Source organism: Silurus meridionalis, chromosome 5, assembly GCF_014805685.1.
Source record: "Silurus meridionalis isolate SWU-2019-XX chromosome 5, ASM1480568v1, whole genome shotgun sequence".
Classification (NCBI taxonomy): domain Eukaryota; kingdom Metazoa; phylum Chordata; class Actinopteri; order Siluriformes; family Siluridae; genus Silurus; species Silurus meridionalis.
This window is the reverse complement of record NC_060888.1, coordinates 3,650,514-3,672,146: the sequence shown is the minus strand read 5'-3', so window position 1 is coordinate 3,672,146 and position 21,633 is coordinate 3,650,514. Positions and strand designations below refer to the sequence as shown.

At 40.1% G+C, this 21,633-nt stretch overlaps 2 protein-coding genes and 1 long non-coding RNA gene across 5 annotated transcripts; all 3 read right to left on the bottom strand.

Moving 5' to 3' along the window:
- Positions 1 to 342: 342 nt before the first annotated feature.
- Positions 343 to 11,854, bottom strand: cnot6b (CCR4-NOT transcription complex, subunit 6b). 2 transcript variants are annotated; one of them, XM_046849453.1, is made up of 13 exons: positions 11,701 to 11,854; positions 9,711 to 9,832; positions 9,245 to 9,339; positions 7,533 to 7,624; positions 6,958 to 7,043; positions 6,676 to 6,780; positions 6,276 to 6,344; positions 5,942 to 6,099; positions 5,398 to 5,552; positions 4,732 to 4,886; positions 4,410 to 4,643; positions 3,946 to 4,148; positions 343 to 3,363 (listed from the first exon to the last, which is right to left on the bottom strand). In XM_046849453.1, exons 2-13 carry the CDS (start codon positions 9,820 to 9,822, stop codon positions 3,151 to 3,153), a joined length of 1,677 nt encoding a protein of 558 aa, XP_046705409.1. In that variant the 5' UTR covers positions 9,823 to 9,832; positions 11,701 to 11,854; the 3' UTR covers positions 343 to 3,150. The 2 variants fall into 2 exon arrangements, with proteins under 2 accessions (XP_046705409.1, XP_046705410.1); XM_046849454.1 differs by having other exon boundaries at positions 6,276 to 6,338.
- LOC124385943 lies at positions 7,668 to 8,341 on the bottom strand. The gene is made up of 3 exons (XR_006925826.1): positions 8,297 to 8,341; positions 7,896 to 7,958; positions 7,668 to 7,724 (listed from the first exon to the last, which is right to left on the bottom strand). It is a non-coding gene; the product is annotated as an uncharacterized LOC124385943 (long non-coding RNA).
- Positions 11,855 to 13,287: 1,433 nt separating the features above from the next.
- Positions 13,288 to 21,622, bottom strand: simc1 (SUMO interacting motifs containing 1). 2 transcript variants are annotated; one of them, XM_046849451.1, is made up of 10 exons: positions 21,136 to 21,621; positions 19,106 to 20,110; positions 18,096 to 18,349; positions 15,870 to 15,939; positions 15,615 to 15,775; positions 15,158 to 15,253; positions 14,801 to 14,932; positions 14,199 to 14,355; positions 13,753 to 13,837; positions 13,288 to 13,667 (listed from the first exon to the last, which is right to left on the bottom strand). In XM_046849451.1, exons 1-10 carry the CDS (start codon positions 21,262 to 21,264, stop codon positions 13,456 to 13,458), a joined length of 2,301 nt encoding a protein of 766 aa, XP_046705407.1. In that variant the 5' UTR covers positions 21,265 to 21,621; the 3' UTR covers positions 13,288 to 13,455. The 2 variants fall into 2 exon arrangements, with proteins under 2 accessions (XP_046705407.1, XP_046705408.1); XM_046849452.1 differs by having other exon boundaries at positions 13,498 to 13,667; positions 13,763 to 13,837; positions 21,136 to 21,622.
- Between the last annotated feature and the right edge of the window lie 11 nt (positions 21,623 to 21,633).

Genomic DNA, 21,633 nt, shown 5'->3' with positions numbered 1-21,633 from the left:
CAGCTTACTGCTTACAAGGCACACCTTCAGAGTTATTGTGGACTCCAGGCCTCAACAGGTCGTACATTAAGTTTCATCCACATTATATCATGAAAGCAGTTTTAAAGTTACAGCTGTGTATTTCTGCGTATGTTCTTTCTTCTTACTGGAGAGATGAATGGAATAGTCATTTGAAGCTGAAGTAAAGGTGCTTGGCCCCTAAATTTCACTGCTCATGGAGAAGCTGTGGGCTGAACTTATCGATGTATAGAAAACAAGTGAAGGAAGCTTTAAAAAAAAAAAAAAAAAACACAACAGAACCACGAACTCTATGCACTCACGCACAAACACTCGAACGCAGTGTCGTTTATAGAAAGAAAATATGCAATACACGTTTTTTTTATTCACACTTTACAAAAAGCCACTGAAATCTACAATCAGGGGGAAAAAAGGTGTCATTTACAATACATTAAAAACGATGTGGTGCAGAAAAAAGTTGTTCAGAATTGAAAAATCAATTGTCCTGCTGGATCCGGAACTGCTAAAAACGATTTACAAATCAATCACGTGGTGAAAAAAACAAACCAAACCAAACTTAAAAAAAAAAAACGGACTGGTTCGAGCTAAAACAGTTACTAAATTCATCGGTTCGAGTCAACCAACAAGTGCTAACTGATGCGATTCGTCTAACTTTCTAAAAAAAAAAAAGCGTAAAAGAAAGAAAGCGCGGTGGCGATAAACCCGCCGTCGAGGTTTACCGGACTGCAGTTTGGAGTTTGGTCCTGAAGCTTTGAACGTGTCGACGGAGATACTAGAAAACAATAATTAAAAACAAACAAACAAAAAAAAGCCCCTTGTCCCTGTCCACTTCAACAAAAGGAAGTCAAAGAGGGGAAAATCTACGCTAAATGGCTTCATAGAAGAAGAACGCACCACGTGGCACTATACAGGAGGGAGAAAAAAAAACAACAACAAATAGATTATGGCCATACTAGAGCTACTACGGCAAGACACCGACAGAATCGGGATGCGATTATTAAGCTGTTTGTAATATACGGGAAAAATAAATGAGGGCGAGACCTACGGAACATGCGCGGAACAAAACCGACGAGTGGCGTTTCAAAACTAGGTTAAGATATACAGAGCCCTACCACAGACGCTTTAGCTACAAAAATAACTCTTTTGTCGTAATATTACAGACCTGATTCCTTTGCGTAGTACAGTAGTTCAGGAAAAAATAAACTAAGTGTTATACAGGAGCGGGAAATGACCAAAATGGTTACAAAAAAGGATGAGAGGTTGTACAGGTGTTCACTGGTAGTGCAAGATAAGGACACACCGAGGCACGATGCGGGTTTTTATGAAGGGTTGAATAGAACAAGAAGGAACCGGGGAGAACGGAAAACAAAAAAAACAACGAGAGTGCAAGTGTGTGGCGATGACACCATGGAACAACCTCTTCGACCCTTTGTTGTTGTTGTTGTTGTTGTTTTGTACAAGCTGGTAAATTTGATTCCTGTGTTTAAAAATGCAGTCACACTTAAACAATACAATCTTTTTTTTTTTCTTTTTTTTTTTTAAATCCAAATCATAATTTATCCATAGTACAAAACAAAAAAAATCTTTAAAAAAACAAACAAAAAGTTCTCCGTGAGGCTCATATACAATCAAGTGAAGATTAAAAGATTTAATGTATGTATACATTATATAATATATATATATAAAATTCGTAAATTGTTTTATATATATATATATATATATATATATATATATATATATATATATATATATATATATATATATATAAAAGGGAAGGAAAGCATAAAACTACTGGCCGCAAAAGACAGTGCTACACACCTCGAGAAGTTACGAGCGGATTGTAAGGGGGGAAAAAATACGGAATGTTCTCCACTTTTCCACAAAACACAGTGAACGGATGCTGGTTAAATACAGACCCGCTGAAGACTTCTCCCGGCATCCACGATGCCTCTCTCCTCTCCGGCGTGTGGGAGCACCACAGTGACCTCACATCCAATGTTTTTCGTAAAAGCTAAAACATTCCCAGGTGCATAGCTCAGTCACGCAAAAGAAAAAAAAAGAAAAAGAATGATAAACAATTAGCAGAATCCAAAAAAAATTAAAACAATAAAATGAAGTAAATGGGCAATCAGTGATCGAGCCAATGGAGTCAAATACTTTGCTCCGAACAGAATTTCATGAAGCCAATCGATCGCTGTGTTCGTAACCCTTTCGGAATAAGTGCACTGGAGGAATTTTCGCGTTGGAACTCGTATAAAAACGTTTCTCGCGGCTTTTCGCTTTAAATGGATCGCGCTGCTGAGAATATTGCACCTTTTTAAAGGAGTGAATGTGTGAGCTCGAGACACTCCAGGAGTCCCACAGGACGTAAAAAAAAAAAAAAAGACTGGCACCAACACTTCTGCTTTTTGAAGCTTCTCTAAAAAGACAATTAGAAGGAAAGCTAAAATCTGAGCACACGTATATACAAAACAAATGAACAACAAAAGAAAACCAAAGCGAAACCGGATGTGAGCTATTGCTTGTCAGATTTTTTTTTTTTTTGAATCCGTTCAGGGCTTAAAAAGGAACGAGGAGGTTTAATGCACTTGGGTGAGGATTCAGGAATCATTGCTGGCTTTAGATTATTAAACATCTGACTGCCATTGGCATTATGACCTCCGTTTCCTTCAGCCCGGGCTTTCTTGAAGTGTTTGTGGCGCACGCCGGTCACAAACCTGACGTGTGCGAGCTAAACTACACAAACTGCATCCTGATACGAGACCATGTGCCTACAAACTACTGACGCCTTTTTGTTTTGTTTTCCGGACGAGAACAGCGATACTGAAGCGATGTAGAAAAGTAGTGATCGGAAAAGAAACCCTTCCCCATGCATACGACTAGAAAAAGGAGTGTAAAAACCAATTGGGAAAGAAGAAACCGAGCCTCTTTTAGCGTTTAGAAGCAAATTTGGCTCCGTTGAGTTTAAAAAAAAAAAAAAAAAAGAGAGAGAGAAAAGACATTCATGAATTGAAAAATAATAATAATAGTAATAAGCACAAAGAAAATGGCGTCGTTAGAGGTTCGGTCGTTTTTCAGTAAGTTGCCAGAAGAACGTGTCAGAGGTGGGAGTGTGCAGTGGCGCCCCCCTGACTACCTGCGCGCAGGCAGGTGCACCCCATTGATGGGGGAATGCTGGGGCAGGAGCAGCTCCAGCTGTGCAAACAGGGAGAAGTGATCCGACGGGATGTGGGGGTGCGGGCAGCCGCTGACGTTGTTCTCCAAAAGCCACTCATGATCCAGAGGTCCCAGGACACCCAAAATGTTCAGCTGAGGCTCAGAGCAGAAGATATAATCAATCACACCCTATAGAAAGAGGAGAGTGGAAGAAAAAAAAAAAAAAGATTAAAAAAGATTTTAATGCTGAACAAGTCATAATAATATTTCCAAACGCCAATATTTACTGAATCCTATGGAAGCCCGTTTCTGCGACTTTTTTTTTCCCCCTCGCAATTCCGACTTTTTTCCTCCTCGCAATTCCGAATGTATTTCTCGTAAAACATCACAAATTTCTGGTGCATCCACCTTTAACCATGTTATCTATACGATTCATCAATTCAATTCCGTTTTATTTGTATTGTCCTTTAACAATGGACATGTCCCATAAAAGAGAGAAGTCTGGCGTGTAAAAACAAACAGTGCGTGGTGTCACTGATTCGCCTCTAGAGGCCGCTCTTGTAATGACAGCGGACTGAAGCCCAGAAAAAAAATTGCCCTTAAAGTAAAACAGAGATTTAAATTAACATTTTCAAAATATGTCTCTGGCTTTGATCAGAGGGCTGTTCCAAATGTGGGGCTGTAGTTTGGGGACCCCTGCTATACAATATGATCCTTAATTAATCATAATAATAAGCCAGACCCTACAGTGTAAGACCTGATGTGACTGACCTTAAAGTCGGCGGTGTAGTTGGTGTAAGGCAGGAGCCCGTTCTCGTAGGCACTCTTGAGCTTAAAGCCGTGCGTGATCCTGCCGGTGGATGAGCTGTTCTTCCCGTTGCAGTTGAAGTTGGTCAGACTGTCGCTGTAGCGCAGCTCTTTAAAGTCTTTGTGCGTACAGTCTACGCCTCCTGTGCTCAGGAATTCCACCACACCTGGAAAACACACAAAATCAAAACACAACCACTGACATGAAGCTGAAATCGATTTGACGTGAAGCCGTGGCAAAAAACATTTTTTTAAAAAGTCTCCAGAGTCACAGAGGGAAAACTCATAGAAATGATTTAACATTAGGATTATAAATAAAAAACTACCACAGAACAAATTCTATTATGGTTAACAGATAAAAAAAAAAAAACGCACAACAATCTTTATGCGCAATTCTGAGACATTAAATTTAATAAGTGAGGACAAACCAGATTCAGGCAGCGAGTTGAGATCAGCACACAGCACCAGAGGGATGGCGTTGGTTTCTCCAGAAATGGAGGAGAGCTTGAGGCTGCGTGTGGCTTTATCCACAATGTTCTTCACCTCAGACAGGAACATCATGGTCTGGACCAGCTTCACGTCAGAGTACTCAGGGTCCCAGTGCATGTGGGCATTGGCCACCAGAAGGAGCTGTTTCTCCAGGCTGAGTAGAGGTTTGCCCGCTATTCGCATGGAAAGGAAAAAAAAGGGGAAAGAACAAACATAAAAATTCGAACATAAACTCCAACATTTTAATTTACAGAGACTTACATGACATCTCCATGATTTCCCTGCGTAGCTCCAGCAGCACCGCCACTCCGATGTTGTCCTTGGTCATGACGCGGTTCAACATGGCCTCCGAGCCCTCCGAGTTCGCCATGGCCAGCTGGTTAAACTCCACCGTGTGCTTCTGCACCACACTGAACCTGAACACACAAAAAAAAAAAACAGATCAATTGTAAAAAATATATACACCAATATACAGCGATCAGCCATAACATTATGACCTCCTGCCTAATATTGTGTTGTTCCCCCTTTCTGCTGCCAAAACAGTTCTGACCCATCGAGCATTAACAGCATGAACTTCTGCAGCAGTTTGAGCTACAGGAGCTCATCTGTTGGATCGGACCACACGGACCAGCCTTCGCTCCCCACGTGCATCAATGAACAATGAAATTCTGGCTATTTTTTTTACTTTTTTTTATTCCTGGATCAACCGAGTTTCTGTGGTTGGGATTAAATGTCCGGTCAAACCTGCTAATAATGAGAACTCAATAATAAATATAATAGCAGAAATAACAATGCGGTTTGTGATTTTCACCACTGGAATGATATCACTGGAGTGTATTTAAACTGTATATAAAAACCTTCATCTCGTGTGTGTGTTAGTACTCGTTTTACGAGTTACAGGATCTATTAGAAATCGGTTGTACCCACTTCTCGGTCTTGTAGAATATTGCACACCCGTCCACGTGTTTCCTGTCGGACTCGGACATGGTTCTTGCTCGGGACTTTGGACTGAAGAATCCCTCGTAACCCTGCACTTTCAGCTCCACCAGGAAGTAGTTATAATACTGTTCCGTCTCCACTTCCTGAACAGCAGAAAGCAATGGATTTCGAGAGAAATGCATCACTCGGTATAATCACACCGTATCCTACTACTACACGCTGAATGTCCTATTACCAGGATTATAGCGCTATTAAACACTCCATTAGAAACTCGAACCTGATTGGTCAAAAGGTGTGCATTAGATATGTAACACAGCACAGGTAGTTCTGGAAGATCGTCTGGCAAATCGGCGTGATAGCAGAATGACGCTCTCGTTATACAACACGCATTTTAGTCGCAAAGTTTTTGCCTTTATTCGTCTTAATTTTAGGAGATTAAACATTATATTGTGCCGTTGCAAACAGCATTACCCATTTGGAGTACCTTCGAGTCGCATCATACCACCCCCTATTTTCTAAAACCATTCAATACCTGTAGGCTGATGATGTCAGCATTGCAGCTGAGGATTTCTTGCATGATGGACTTCTTCCTGTACTCCCAGTTGAGAGCCCAGGGAGGGCAGTATCCGTAGAGCTGGCGTGTGGCGTACTTATCGCACAGTACGTTGTAGCACATTACTGAGAACATGGCTGTGTGCAAAAATAAATAAATAAGTAAATAAAAAATTCCAGCGAGCATAAAAACAATTTTTTTTTGACCTTCTGCCAACCACCTGTTCAGTTAATACTTTACCACTGGCACTGAACATGCAAATCTACAAGCAGTGTAAACAAAACACACCGCTGTGGTTCTGAGAAATGAGTACCTGCAGGTGTGACTCTCTCCGGCTCCTGCAGTACAAGCCATGACCTGGGCGGCGGTTGCTCAGCTGGGACTGGGGGGAAAAATAATTATGTAATATTATATATTATATATTATATATAGTCGTCCTGGTTGTATAGCGGTGTTGTATTCTGCTCCATTATTTCCACCAACATCTCCATTACTTTTATGATGGATCTCTTGTTAATATGAGTGTCAGAAAAGAGGCCCCTGGTCTTTAGTGCGAGATCGTGGAAATGTCAAACTAGCGGCGTCTCTGGGTGCTGTTTAATTATAGCCCACACATCACTGGATGTTTCTCGGATGCAAATGAAGTATCGATTTGCATAAATAATAATAATAATATTAAGAAATAACACAAATAGTGCAGTGAGAAAACATACTGCGTTTTATAGCACCGGCGAGATTGTCCAAAAGGTAGTTCAGCAGCCGGCGGGTCCCATCTGGTTCCTGGTAGAGGCTCATGAGGTCCTGTGCAAGTGGATTTCCTGTAACGAAAAAAATTTGATAAATAAATAAATGATGTGCACCATAAAAAAAAAAAAAGGGAAAAAGAAAAAAAAAAAAAAGGTAGCAGGATGCAGAAAGTGTTGCTCAACGTCATTACCGTTGTGATCCATTATAACCAAGGTGGAGGCTTCAGGATGGAGCATAACCCCTCTTACCTTTTAACCCCAGTGTTTGCAACTGAAACAGTTTCCCCAATTCAAAAGGTAGAACCCGCAACTGGTTGTTGTTTAAAAGCAGTTCCCTGGAGAGGACAGAGGGACATGGACAATAAGACAAACAGTCCAATTTGAAACAACTTGCTTTTATTTTTTATTCATTGCAGTGGTACTTAATTATTCATATATTATGACAATGTTTAACACTATTAATCTCATTAATAGCACAGCGCTCTGTTCTACTCCTAATGGTCACGTGGTATCTTTTACTTAGCTCTGACAGAAGTTCCAGCTACAAGGTCTATATTAATGTTCGTATTCAAATTCATTATGGTTTCTACAGTAAATCGTATGGTGCACTTTATGTATTCTGTAAGGAGGTGTTCATTTAACTCATGGAAGGAGTCTCCAGTGTCAGCTGGAGTAACAATGCAAACATGGTCAAGCTGAAACTTGGAAAGGACTCTGCTGCCTTAACCCGTATGTTACACATAAAATTTCATACCTCCAGCACTGAGACATTTCGGTATGTTCTACAAACTCGAAAACTACAAACGTCTCGCCGTGCAGCTCACCTGAGAGACACCATGTTGCCGAGCTCAGCTGGCAGGCTCCTGATCTTATTGGACGACAGGTCAAGGTACACGAGGTTGTGTAACTTGGCGATGTCGGGGGATACGTGAGAGCGAGTTGTCACTGAGATACAAAGCGCTGGCGTGTGGCGTACTTATCGCACAGTACGTTGTAGCACATTACTGAGAACATGGCTGTGTGCAAAAATAAATAAATAAGTAAATAAAAATTCCAGCGAGCATAAAACAATTTTTTGACCTTCTGCCAACCACCTGTTCAGTTAATACTTTACCACTGGCACTGAACATGCAAATCTACAAGCAGTGTAAACAAAACACACCGCTGTGGTTCTGAGAAATGAGTACCTGCAGGTGTGACTCTCTCCGGCTCCTGCAGTACAAGCCATGACCTGGGCGGCGGTTGCTCAGCTGGGACTGGGGGGAAAAATTATTATGTAATATTATATATTATATATTATATATAGTCGTCCTGGTTGTATAAGCGGTGTTGTATTCTGCTCCATTATTTCCACCAACATCTCCATTACTTTTATGATGGATCTCTTGTTAATATGAGTGTCAGAAAAGAGGCCCCTGGTCTTTAGTGCGAGATCGTGGAAATGTCAAACTAGCGGCGTCTCTGGGTGCTGTTTAATTATAGCCCACACATCACTGGATGTTTCTCGGTTGCAAATGAAGTATCGATTTGCATAAATAATAATAATAATATTAAGAAATAACGCAAATAGTGCAGTGAGAAAACATACTGCGTTTTATAGCACCGGCGAGATTGTCCAAAAGGTAGTTCAGCAGCGGCGGGTCCCATCTGGTTCCTGGTAGAGGCTCATGAGGTCCTGTGCAAGTGGATTTCCTGTAACGAAAAAAATTTGATAAATAAATAAATGATTTGCACCATAAAAAAAAAAAAAGGGAAAAAGAAAAAAAAAAAAAGGTAGCAGGATGCAGAAAGTGTTGCTCAACGTCATTACCGTTGTGATCCGTATAACCAAGGTGGAGGCTTCAGGATGGAGCATAACCCCTCTTACCTTTTAACCCCAGTGTTTGCAACTGAAACAGTTTCCCCAATTCAAAAGGTAGAACCCGCAACTGGTTGTTGTTTAAAAGCAGTTCCCTGGAGAGGACAGAGGGACATGGACAATAAGACAAACAGTCCAATTTAAAAACAACTTGCTTTTATTTTTTATTCATTGCAGTGGTACTTAATTATTCATATATTATGACAATGTTTAACACTATTAATCTCATTAATAGCACAGCGCTCTGTTCTACTCCTAATGGTCACGTGGTATCTTTTACTTAGCTCTGACAGAAGTTCCAGCTACAAGGTCTATATTAATGTTCGTATTCAAATTCATTATGGTTTCTACAGTAAATCGTATGGTGCACTTTATGTATTCTGTAAGGAGGTGTTCATTTAACTCATGGAAGGAGTCTCCAGTGTCAGCTGAAGTAACAATGCAAACATGGTCAAGCTGAAACTTGGAAAGGACTCTGCTGCCTTAACCCGTATGTTACACATAAAATTTCATACCTCCAGCACTGAGACATTTCGGTATGTTCTACAAACTCGAAAACTACAAACGTCTACGCCGTGCAGCTCACCTGAGAGACACCATGTTGCCGAGCTCAGCTGGCAGGCTCCTGATCTTATTGGACGACAGGTCAAGGTACACGAGGTTGTGTAACTTGGCGATGTCGGGGGGGATACGTGAGAGCGAGTTGTCACTGAGATACAAAGCGCTGAGGTGAGTGAGCGACCACAGGGCAGAGCTTAGACTCCGGACTTTACCTGAGAAATGAAGCGAGACAAAACAAGTATAATTATAATAAAGCCTGATACGAGGTGGTATCAAAGAAAGTGGAGAGACTAGCTCTGTTTACAAGAAAGTGATTTCTTCATCTAGGTTTACACTTGAAGTATTTAATACCGCATTACAATAAAACATCTGGATCCTACATATAACATCATTTCATTTAATTTTGGATGAATTAATGGAGGAAAAGAAAAACAAACAAAGTGTCTGACGATAATGACGATACTTGTGTACCGTATATATCGTGATATTACTAATATTGGATTAACCAGGCTTTGGGGTTAAGGCATTTTGGAACTGTCGCTCCTGGGCCCCTGAGCAAGGCCCTTAACCCTATAAGACTCACCACTTATCTCGAGCTCGGCCCAGTGAGATTTTTTCCCACTTGCTGCCTCCTCGCTGGTCATTATCGTGTACATCCGCCTGGGATCCGGCGGCTCATATTTCTCCTTGGGCATCCCTAGACCACTGTTACAAAAAAAATAAATAAATAAAAAGCTAATTTATTTACAGTACAGGATGAAGCACCGTCACATCCATCTACTAATGAGGAAATAATGCACAAAACGCATTAACTGCTGTCAGAGAGCCTGTCTGAACCAAGCGAGATCTCTGAAAGCCCTGTATAGGATCTCTTCCCCAGCGGTTCCTGAACTTCTTTGCACCACAGACCAATTTCATGCAAAAAACGGGGTGGAAATAACTTAACAGAATACATATCATATAACTATTACACACATTACATGATTATATTATTAATTATTGCATATATAATGAAATTGTAACTCAAATTACCGTAATGTGGAATCGGTGCAAGCTTAATTAAAAAAACATTTCATTGGCATAGGCGTAAGAATTATTAAAAAATAAATAAAACGCTCTACAGACTGCACAAGTCAATAAAATTTATTTTTTTATTTATTCTGTGTCCCCCTGGGACCGCCTGATCCATGGTCTGTGGGTTGGAGACCTCTGTACAACATGATCTTACACCATAATGCTCCTAAATTCTTTATTCTGCCTGGTCAAAAGCATGAAAAATCATCACCGTCATTATTATTTGGACTTCACACCGCTTTATCGTTGATTACTTTCCTATACCTGCACTACCTGAGCGTTCAGCTTCGTTCTGCCCTTGTTTATTTGCTAAATGGTATTTTTTTTATATATAATTTATTATCCTGGAGTTATCCTGAAGATCTCAAATGATGCTTTTTTTATTATTATATTTTTACATATTTATTTTTTATTTTTATTTTGCCTTGCTTTTTATGTTATTGACAAACCCATGCTTTCAAACCTGCATTAGTTTTGTGCGAGACTGAACTTAAACATTGCTGAACAAACAATAAATACCTAAACTTGTTTGATAACTAAAATGAACAAAAAATTACTAAAAAGATAAAATGTAATAATTTTTTTAATTCAAGAAAAAAAAGAAGACAAATGACAGAAAATGAAGAGTTTGTATTGTATTGTATTGATGGCTTCCTTTACCCCTATATAGTAAACTATAACTATATTCACTTGCACAATACATCTGAAATATCATATTCTTTTAAAAAATACTTGTTTTTATTATCCAAATTATAAAAACTACCATATTTTACACCAATTAATAACAAAAAATACTAAAAATAGTATCGATAACCATAAGCCTGCCCCTGTTTACTTCATGAAGCTAGCTGTTTATTTATCAAACTAACCCTTTTTTAAAAACACAACCATCCATAAAATACACAAAAACATTTAATACTAACAATAAAACGAATTATACGCTTAAAAATAAATGTATGCGAATATTATCTCACTTACATCAACGTTACGTAATTCGGCTAATCTTTAGCACGCTAGCGCTGAGCCTAAGGAAGCTGTTAGCATCCTAGTGCTAATGCTAATGCTACGAAACGGTTCGTGTAAACAATCGAAAGAAAATATCACCTTGCTCGTTTTTATGTCGAATTAAAACAATTCTTGGTATATTAAATGTGTAAAGTCGATATAAGGATTATTATGTCTTGCTAGTCAGCGAGTACGTTGTATTAGCAATCGACGCGTAGATTAGCTTGCTAGCTAGCTAGCTAACTAGCATATAGCTAAAGAGCTGATATCTGCAACCAGAATCATACACGCAATTTGTAGAGTCGATTTGTTGATTTTAATATTGAAAGTGATAAAAAGGTGTGATTTATGTTCGTGGATGAAAATTCGTGGTTTTAAGATGTTTTTTTGTTTGTTATGGATACCAAGAGCTAGCAAGACTGGTATCTAAAGAGCAAGCAGGTCAGAGATTAGCCGTGTTATTGAATGATAAATGTGTAGTGTTGGGTATTTACCTTTAAAAGCATGCCAAGCTCTTGCTGTGAGTGAGCTGTGTGTCCGGGTTCGGGTTCGGGTTCGGTGTGAACTCGTTTTTTTTCCGCTGCCTGGATTAAGGGTACAGTAAGAAGAGCAACATGATGGCGTGTGGGTGCTGTTATTTCTGCCTACATGGCACTGAAGTGAAAGGAAGCTCGCTTTAATTGAGCCCAATTCACTCAGGTAAAGCAGCAGGAGCATCATTATTATTATCATCATCATCATCATCACCATCACATTAGATCTGCTGCACATTCATAACTATATGCACTCATTATATTAGAAATCCCTTCTGGTTCTGCACACAGACTGGAAAGTCAAACCTGTCTGGAATAGAGGTATCAATACTTTTTGGACCTCCTTATGGTCCAAGCACAAAGATGGGAGATCTTGCCTATGAACAAGTTCCTCCTTATCTTCAGGTTCATGTAAACAAACCAGGGTCAGGGTGGATGCAAAATCTATTAAATGACATCAGTATTATGGATCACCTATCCATTGTTTTGAGTGCAACCAGAGAACTCTGGGGGGAAAAAAAAAACAGGGATATGGTTGTCATTTTTTCTTCTAGTTTCAGAGCATTTTATTTCCCACATAAACATTTTGTGGACCTCATAATGATCTCAGCACAGACAGCACAGCTATTTATGTTGTTACAGTATATCCACTGATCAGAACAAGTTCCTCATCATCCTCAGGTTCATTTCTATAAGTCAGGGTCACAGTGGATGCAAGATCGAGCAGAGGACATGATGTACAATGAAACAGAGTTCCAAGGGGCGAGTTAGGACCACCAATCCATTGGCTTGTTTTAATGGAGTTGGAAGAAACCACTGAACTCTGAAGAAACCCACACAACCAGAGTTCCAAGGGCTGAGTTAGGACCACCAATCCATTGGCTTGATTTTAGGGAGTTGAATGAAACCAGAGATCTCTAAAAAAAATAAAATAAAAAAAATCTTCTTTTAAGAGTGTAAAAGAAAACCAGAAATCTGTGAAGAAACCCTACAGAGACACGCTGAATAAATATTCATCAATGACAGGCTTTAGAGCATCATATTTCCCACACATGGGAAATTCCCGACTAAAGTTACAAACTGTAGTTTCAAAATATAAACAATTTTATCTTCATCTTCAGCCAGGTCAGGGTCATGACCAGTCCTGGGTCTGTCCTGGGATCTCAGGACACAACAAACACACGTTAATTCACATTTGCACGATGCATTTTATACACACACCCATTCACACCAAGGGGCAAATTAGAGTTATTAACCCACCATTCCAACATGGTTTTGGGAAGTCGGAGGAATCCCGTCTCAAGAACTCTGTGCTTGAGGAATAAATACACGATACTTTGATCAATAAATCCAAAGATGTGCTCAATGTCCATACAAAAAAAAAAAAAAACATTAACTGCGTTTGGAGAAGCTGGTGTTCGGGTTGGATAGATTGAAGCGATTTGACTTTTACAAAAAAAGGTCTTACAAACAAAAAAAACCAAAAAAAACTCCCAAGAATTTCTACACACAGACATTTCCACTTTGTAAATAAACGTTTACTCTCGATTATCTCAATACAAAAGCATTTTATTTCCATCGAATTCAGCAATTTAAATAACAGAATGACTCACAAATACTTCATATAGAATTCATTATAAAATTATAATACAATATCTCCAAAAAATAATCTCATATCTTCATATTTTTCATATGTACACGTTGATTTTTGGTTCTTTATTGCACAGAGATGCTCAGTAAGTGTTCCTGCAGCTGGGATAACGACTCTTGGATTTGTGAGGGGAGATCGTGGCCGAGATCTTCTACGGCACGGGACAGGAACGCCTCGCCCGCTTCTTGGACTGCAGCTCGGGTCACCTGGTCGTTCTGCGTCCACATGGGAGTGCGGTTCAGCTTAAAGCGCTCCGTAATGGAGTAGCGGAGATGACCTGATGGAGAACAAAAGGCACATCGTGTATATAAACCTCAAGTTTGCTGAAGGTACTGTATGAGGAGAAGGAAGGATCGAGTTACCCGTTATTACTTCTTGATAGCTGATCATGAGCATCCACACAAGCTGCAGGAGCTCATCCCACCTTCTCCATCTCTCCGTGCCATCCTGATAGACAAAGGAACGACATGCAGTGGCGTAAATGCTTTACGATGCCTCAATGGGTCAGAAGTATTGGGACATCTGACATCAGCTGTGAGTTTCTTCCCAAAATTCAACCACAAAGTTGGAGGCACACAATTGCAATAGGATGTGGATGGAGCTCACTTTGTGCACATTGCCATGGTGAAACAGGTTTGAGTTTCCAAGTTCAAGTGAACGCAAAATTTTATTATACAGAAAGACAATTCCAACTTCCTGGTAACATTTTGGAGAAGAACCACAGGCAGGAAAAGTCAAGTGTCAAGTGTCCTTGACTCAAAAAGTCATTTTGTGGCCAAAATACCGTCCATATATTGTATGTGCTCACCGAAGGGTCCAGTGCCGGCGTGGATGTGCGCAGGAAGTGCAGCAGCAGATTAAAGGACATCGGCAACACTCTCTTCTGAGAGGAGGACCGGTCCAGCAGCAGCTCCACCATCTTACACCTTAGCAGGTTGCTCTGCAGTGTGCTCAACAACAAAATCCTAACAAACCCACCGGGAAAAAAAAGTATGAAAAGGTTTGGTTTGGTTTGTAGAAATAAGTAGGCATGAAACACAGATTTACATTCAGCCACAAGGGTTTAGGTCAGAGCTCTAGAGCAGGAGATCTTCCACTCCAACCCATGTAAGACATATCCTAATGCTGAAACAGATTTGGGTCTCCTAGTTCAAGTGAAGGGGAAATTTAATTCTACAACATCTAAAGTCGTTCTATACAATTATGACGCTCAAAAACAGGTGATTCGAAATCACTTTTACTATGTCCATAATTTCATTAATACACGCATGGAAGTGCTGAAAAAAATCATCACTTCCTTTGAAACTCTAAATCTGCTAATTGTTATGAGTTTGGTTTGACCCAATTTAGATCGACTGATGTAAAAGATTGATTTCCACATCATCCGGTTTGCTTCTCTTGCGTTTTTACCTGAGCCGCCGGCACGGCGCCATGCTGTTCAGGATGTTACACAGCTCCTCCGAGAGCTTACTGGAGCTGCAGGTGGGCCTGAGGTCCACCTCCATCGCCAATAAGAGCATCCTCTGCAGAATTAGCAGCATCCTGTGTAAAAACAGCATATTTATATATCTGTGCTGATCATTTCACACTCTCAATGCTTTATAATGCATGTTTCAAAAGATTACGTTTGGGAGACAGTGTATGGGTGACGTATGAGCATTTGATATTGATGTATAGAAATAAATCAATTTTAATGAAAATATTATAACGATTACACGGAACTGTGCAAAATACATTTCATTTTCATGTCAGCCATACTGTGCATACTTAAGACAGCAGTCCCGCTCCTTTTTTTGAATAACTTCATCCTCGGAAGTACAGAACGACTGTTTAGCTGTATCTAAAAGCCAGGTCACGAGTTCCCTAAGAGAAACAAAGTCAAAGGAATTATTAAAAAAAGAAAAAGAAATGACAAACATATGCACAATATATAGACAAAAGTATTGGGACACCTGACGTTTCCAGCCATTTACCACAACGTTGGAGACACACAAGCGTTCAGGATGTAGGTGTAGGTACCTCACCTACATCGGTACTGTACACCTTCCTGAGCCCAAATCTCCACAAAATCCAGCAGAACATTTTATAGGAACAGCAAATTTAGGATTTAATGTGGAAAGCGATGTTGAAAAAACATATACCAATCTTAGTCAGGTGTCCACAAACTTTTGTTCATATAATAAGAACGCTGTCACTGTGATGATCTTTAGAGACTGGGACTCACCTGACCTGGCTCATCCTGTAATCACACGAAAACATTTGGTTAGCGATTGAGATGGGAAGCTGCAGCTTTAGGAGCTTGAACTGGAAGTCGTCTTCTAAAACCTGTAGCACGTACTGAAGCAGCAGACATCGCACTTCACTGCGTAGCCTCCTCGACTCGTCCTGACAAACACCAAACCATGTAAAGAAAAAGCGTAAGAAAATGCAGAAACCGTGATAACGAAGCCGTTATGTGGTTTCTAGCTTTATTTCCTACCTGTTCAGACATCGCTGATGATAGCAGCTGCCAGTCCCACGGGATAGTCGTCGTGTCTGCAGGATGGTATCTGGATGAGAAGTTTTCTGGATTTAGTGGCCCATGACTTTCTCTTTCATCATTCTCACACACTACTATATGCTACAAATTTCATCACGGGGTTTACATTATCCAGAATTTAATATATGGTGTTTAATTTAATGCAAATCAGTGCACAAAAGGACCCATTTGCACCCATTTTTTACGTCAAACCACCAGTTCAAGGTGTACTGTTATAGAAAAGTAATCGTTTAGGTGGTACAATAAATAAAGCTACTTTTACCATCCGAAAGTAGATCATTTTTCCTATAGAATACTTCCTAAAGTGTGTTATTCATCCGCAGCAATTAGACAAGACACGGCAAACGTTACCATACAAAATTCTATTATTAGATTTGCCATACAGGTCAGGTTGATACTAAAGAAATGGTAACACGTTTGTCGTTACAACATCGTTACATACTTATAGAAAAATAATCGACAACTTCTGACCAATCAGGATGAAGATCAAATCAAATAGTACTGTGGTAGTCTGTTATTGCTCTTTTTTATTAAATGGGGGATCTAATTTTGGTACAGTTGTTAAAGACACAATATAAAGTTCACATATATACATTTAGGGACAAAGTGGCCAGACACAAACCACCTTTAACAGCTTGTAGGGATGAAAAGATTCACCTATTTGCATTGACGCATAAATGTAAACAATGTGATAAAAAGTGTGCATCGGATACAAGTTGGCATTTGCATCGTTTTAAAAAAATATTTGCATTTATATTCATATATAGGATGTGAAATTTAAGGTTATGAAATGTTATAAACTACAGTATTAAATAGGATCTGGAGATAATACCAGGAATACAGTGCCCTGTAATTTGGTATCACGTGAAAACTTGTAAAGAGAGAAAAAATGAGATGCACTGTTTAATCCGTTGTAGTTAATCTAGCGTGGGTTTCACTTCACACATACAGTGCAGTGCAAAAGTATTCATACCCCTTGAATAGTTCCACAATTTGTCACGTTAAAACCACAAGCTTAAATGTATTTTATTGGGATTTTATGCGAGAAACCAACAGAGAGTTTCACATAATTGTGAAGTAGAAATTATACATGGTGTTAAATAGTTTTTACAAATAAAAATCTGAAATATGTGGTGTGAAATATTCAGCCCCCCTGAGTCGATACTTTGTTGAACCACCTTTCACTGCATTTGCAGCTTCAAGTTTCTCTACCAGCTTTGCACATCTAGAGACTGTCATTTATGCACGATCTTCTTTGCAAAACATCTCCAGTTGAATCAGATTGAATGGAGAACGTCTGTGAACAGCAACTTTCAAGTCTTGCCAAAGGTTCTTAATAGGATTTAGGTCTGGACTTTGACGGGGCCATTCTAACACATGAATATGCTTTGATCTCAACCATTCCATTGTAGCTCTGGCTGTATGTTTAGGGTCGTTGCCCTGCTGGAAGGTGAACCTCTGCCCCAATCTCCATCCATCTTCCCATCAAATCTAACCAGCTTCCCAGTCCCTGCTGAAGAAAAACATCCCCACAGCATGATGCTGCCACCACCATGTTTCACGGTGGGGATGGTGTGTTTAGACTGTGTTAGGTTTCCGCCACACATAGAGTTTTGCATGTATGCCAAAAAAGTTCAATTTTGGTCTAATCTGACCACATCCCCTTCTTCCACATGTTTGCTTTGTCCCCTACATGGCTTGTGCATGTCCCTCAGCATGATCTCGCTACTTAAGTAAATTGATTTGAAAAAAGATTTGCTATCATTAGCTATGATCAGTACCATACTGACTTGCATAGCATCATATTTTTTCCAATGTATCGTATTACATTAAATTGCATTGTGTTGAATCGAATAAAAATCGCACTGCATCGTAATATTGGAGAATTGTATCACGCTGCATCAGTAGCTTCTTAATATGTATCTTTAATGTATCGTATCGCTATGCGTAGCGATGTGAATCGAATCGGCCTCAGCGATAGAGGTCTATAAATCTCTAACACCCAAATAACAATGCCTAAACAAACCAAAGTTATTGGGACTTGTAAATCAGGCTCTGCTGTCCGGTGCCTCACCCGCTGTAGACCTCACTGCACGTCACTGACATTCAAGTTAGAATTCTGAATAATAGTGTAATGACGGGAATCACCATGACATCGCCACTCACCTCTGCGTCCTCATCAGCAGGTTGTAGGCTTCCAGTGCCTGCACTTGAGAGCAGCGTGGCTCCAGCAGGATTCCTCTTAGGAGGTGAGAGAGGATATTATCAGGGGGGTAATAACAAGGCTGGATCAGGTCCGAAAGAAGCTGTAAAGTGCCCTCGGTGTAGTTTTCTTCGATGGTGCTGTAGACCAGACTCAGGCTCTGCCTACACAGAGGCTCGGCCATGCCGAATTGTTTGTTGTCCTCATCAGCTGTGTGCTAGTAGAGAGAAGAGGATTGATTTGACTCTTTTTTTGTCTTTTGTCTCTTTTTTTTGTCTTAACAAAATCAACATCAAACATTGTTTAATACACTGATCAGCATAACATTATGATCACCTGCCTAATATTGGGTTGTTCCCCCTTTCTGCTGCCAAAACAGTTCTGACCCATCGAGCATCAACTGCATAAACTTCTTCAGCAGTTTAAATTACAGGAGCTCGTCTGTTGGATCGGACCACACGGACCAGCCTTCGCTCCTCACGTACATCACTGATCCTCGGCTGCCCACGACCCTGTCGCAGGTTCACCACTGTTCCTTTCTTGGAGCACTTTTGATAGATACTCACCACTGCAGACCAGGAACATCCCACAAGAGCTGCAGGTTTCGAGATGCTCTGACCCAGACGTCTAGACGTCACAAACTCGCTCAAATCCCTACGTTTGCCCATTTTTTCTGCTTTAAACATCAACTATTAAAATAAAATGTTCACTTGCTGCCTAATAAATAAATCCACCCACTAACAGGTGCCCTGATGAAGAGATCATCAGTGTTCTTTACTTCACCGCCCAAATTGTTGTGCCTGATCAGTGTACATTACATTCACATTACGTTACATTTAAAGTGAATTGAACGCGCATTCTGTGAAACATCAAATCTCCAAACCGGAGATAAAATGTTCTTGCGTCATTAGTAGCCAGCTAATAAGAGCAAAAACATTTACAAAACACTCAAATAAGCAATGAAGATATTTACCGCATCCTGAACTCGTCGTCCCCCTAATAAATGCTTTAACTTCTTGAACTGGCCCAGAGAAATCTGCTGTCCATCTTCTGCGTGGAATTCAGACCGATCCTCGTCGTCACCATCATCCTCACCACTCACCTGTAACACTGAATCTTCAATATCTGACACCAAGTGTAATGGTGAACTGAGAGTGTAAGAGGACTTTGAAGGACTGATGAGTGGACTCTCTATGTCCAGATCAGATCCTGTTTTTGGAGAATCGCCGGCGAGGAGCTCTGTAGAGGTAGGACTGGGGTGCTCAGGTGGTCGTTCTGAGGTAGGCAGGGTCTGAGGGGTGAGCTGTGTTTGACATGATAATGTGTGCAGTTTTTCTTGCGCTTCTTCACTTTTCCCAAACTCAAAAGGGGATTCAAGGGGGCACGTCGTGTATTTCTGGCCATCGTCATAAAGGATGAGGGATTCATCCGAGAACACGGCTTCGTCTATTTCACTCGGGCAGTAATACGGACTGTCGAGGCAAAACGGCGAGAGCGCTTCGTTCAGCCAGCTGTGTGGAGATTCTGATCTTTTGTCATGGTCGAGGTCCTTCTCAGCAGGTGCTGACGATTGCTGATTAATCTGATTAGTGTTCTGTGCTTCAAAAAACTCCTGATATCCAAAAGACTGAATAGCGAGTGAAATATCCTTCGGACTTGAGTTGTGAGAAACCGACCTTCTGTCTTGTAAACATGACTGAACTCCATTGTGTTGGTTCTGGTAATACTTCTCCTGGTCACGTGACACAGGAACGGGAGACTGAGGGTCTTTTTTCCCGTCACCGGACTCCAAACAAATCACGTCTTTCTCAGGATTCACTGTAAAAGACGACTGCACCTTTCCGGTGATGCCGACACGTGATTTCGAAACGCTACTCAGATCGATGAATTCTATAGTGGAACACGGTAGTTTCTTCAGTCTTTGTGAAAGTCTTGGTTCATCTGATGAAAATGGGTGATCCGTGATATCGATAAGAACCTGAGATAAACAGGAACACAAAAAATATTATAGAAATATAATACAAACACAACAAATAACTGCACAGCGCCGCTTTGGTTATAAAACAGTCCAGCGAACCACTGAAAAGTTCGGATTATGAGTCCGCTTTCGTTCTCAGGATGATTGTAAAAACTCTCCGTTTGAGGTTGATTTCACACACACGCCTATGATAGGCCCATTGGAATATCTACCGGTAGTAGTGGATAGATTTTATAAATGGGGAGAAGCTTTTCCATGTTGTAAGGAAAATCCAGAGTAAGGAAATAATTCCTAGATTTTGGATTCCACTGTCTATTGACTCAAACAAATTCACTTTTTTTCCCCCCTAATAAGTTAATTTACAGCCATTATGATGATGCTGTAAATAAAAACGTGAAAAGATAAGAAAGAAATGTGGATTTTTAACGTGCTTTAATAATGTCTGGGATATTCTGTAAAGGTATATTTTGTTATAATTGAATTAAAGAACACGCCACGTCTACGAAGACCATCGCTATTAAACAGAAACTTTGTATAACTGATATCATACAATCTATCTATCCATCTTCAGTAATCAGTTCATTTTCTTTACTTGATCACATTACAGAATATTTAACACTATAATATTAGCATTTGATGTTAAATCATTCCTTTCCTTCACGACATGAATGAAGTCTCTCATGCAACACTACATATCGTGATGTAGTATATCGTGCATCTATATATCACGATATGATGTTTGGGTAAATATCGCCCAGTCCATACATGCTTCCTATCAGATGTAAAACACTTGAAAATGAAAGTCGGGAGTCTGGACATGTCGTGAATATGGATGTTTTGTTTTTCAAAAAGAAAGAAATACATCCCAACAGAAGATTTTCTGTCCACGTGTGTCATCAAGGAAGCAGGTCCTTATGAATTGGCGAGAACAACGGATTGAAATCGGATCGAAAGCGATCAAAATCGGATTAAATGTGTATTTATTGGAGAGGATCTAGAGAGATATCGAGAAGGTTTAGACTTACAGGTGTAACAGGCAGCAGCTCGGCTCTGATAAACGGAAAGCCGCTGGAACTGTCATCTCTGGAACTACTCACAAACTCAATATCCGAGTCCGCTTCACTTCCCGAACTGAGTGAAATAACATCATCCATTTTGGAAATGTCCGGTTTCGAAGTCTAGTGTAACCATTGAGCCTCTTAAAAGAGAAATCCACTAAACCGGGCTGTATTCGCGGTGAGCTGAAGGGCTAAAAACAAACGGAAGTACACTAAGCACTCCCACATACACAAACACATAGAGCTAGCATGGTAGTTCAGCTTAATACAAACCATTAAACCCATATGGTAATAAATAAATTGGGTTTTTATACACATAGCCTAGTCGTTACACGTTTTATATTATATATAAAATAAAATAAAACTCGGACATTTCGTTATACAATGGAGAAAAAGGAGCCGGTTAGCTTGCTAGTCGAAGGCGCAAGTTGTAACGCTATTAGAAGTGAAATTGAAAGCGACTGA

Excerpts from the sequence above, each read along its gene's own strand:
- cnot6b (XM_046849453.1), bottom strand. The coding sequence starts at position 9,822 with ATGCCCAAGGAGAAATATGAGCCGCCGGATCCCAGGCGGATGTACACG. Across the intron at positions 4,149-4,409 it reads CAACTCGCTGCCTGAATCTG|GTGTGGTGGAATTCCTGAGC; the intron begins GTTTGTCCTCAC and ends TGTGTTTTCCAG. Across the intron at positions 3,364-3,945 it reads ACTACACCGCCGACTTTAAG|GGTGTGATTGATTATATCTT; the intron begins GTCAGTCACATC and ends CTCTTTCTATAG.
- simc1 (XM_046849451.1), bottom strand. The coding sequence starts at position 21,264 with ATGGATGATGTTATTTCACTCAGTTCGGGAAGTGAAGCGGACTCGGAT. Across the intron at positions 18,350-19,105 it reads GACGACGAGTTCAGGATGCG|CACACAGCTGATGAGGACAA; the intron begins GTAAATATCTTC and ends TCTCTCTACTAG. Across the intron at positions 13,838-14,198 it reads CGCCGGCACTGGACCCTTCG|GATGGCACGGAGAGATGGAG; the intron begins GTGAGCACATAC and ends TTTGTCTATCAG.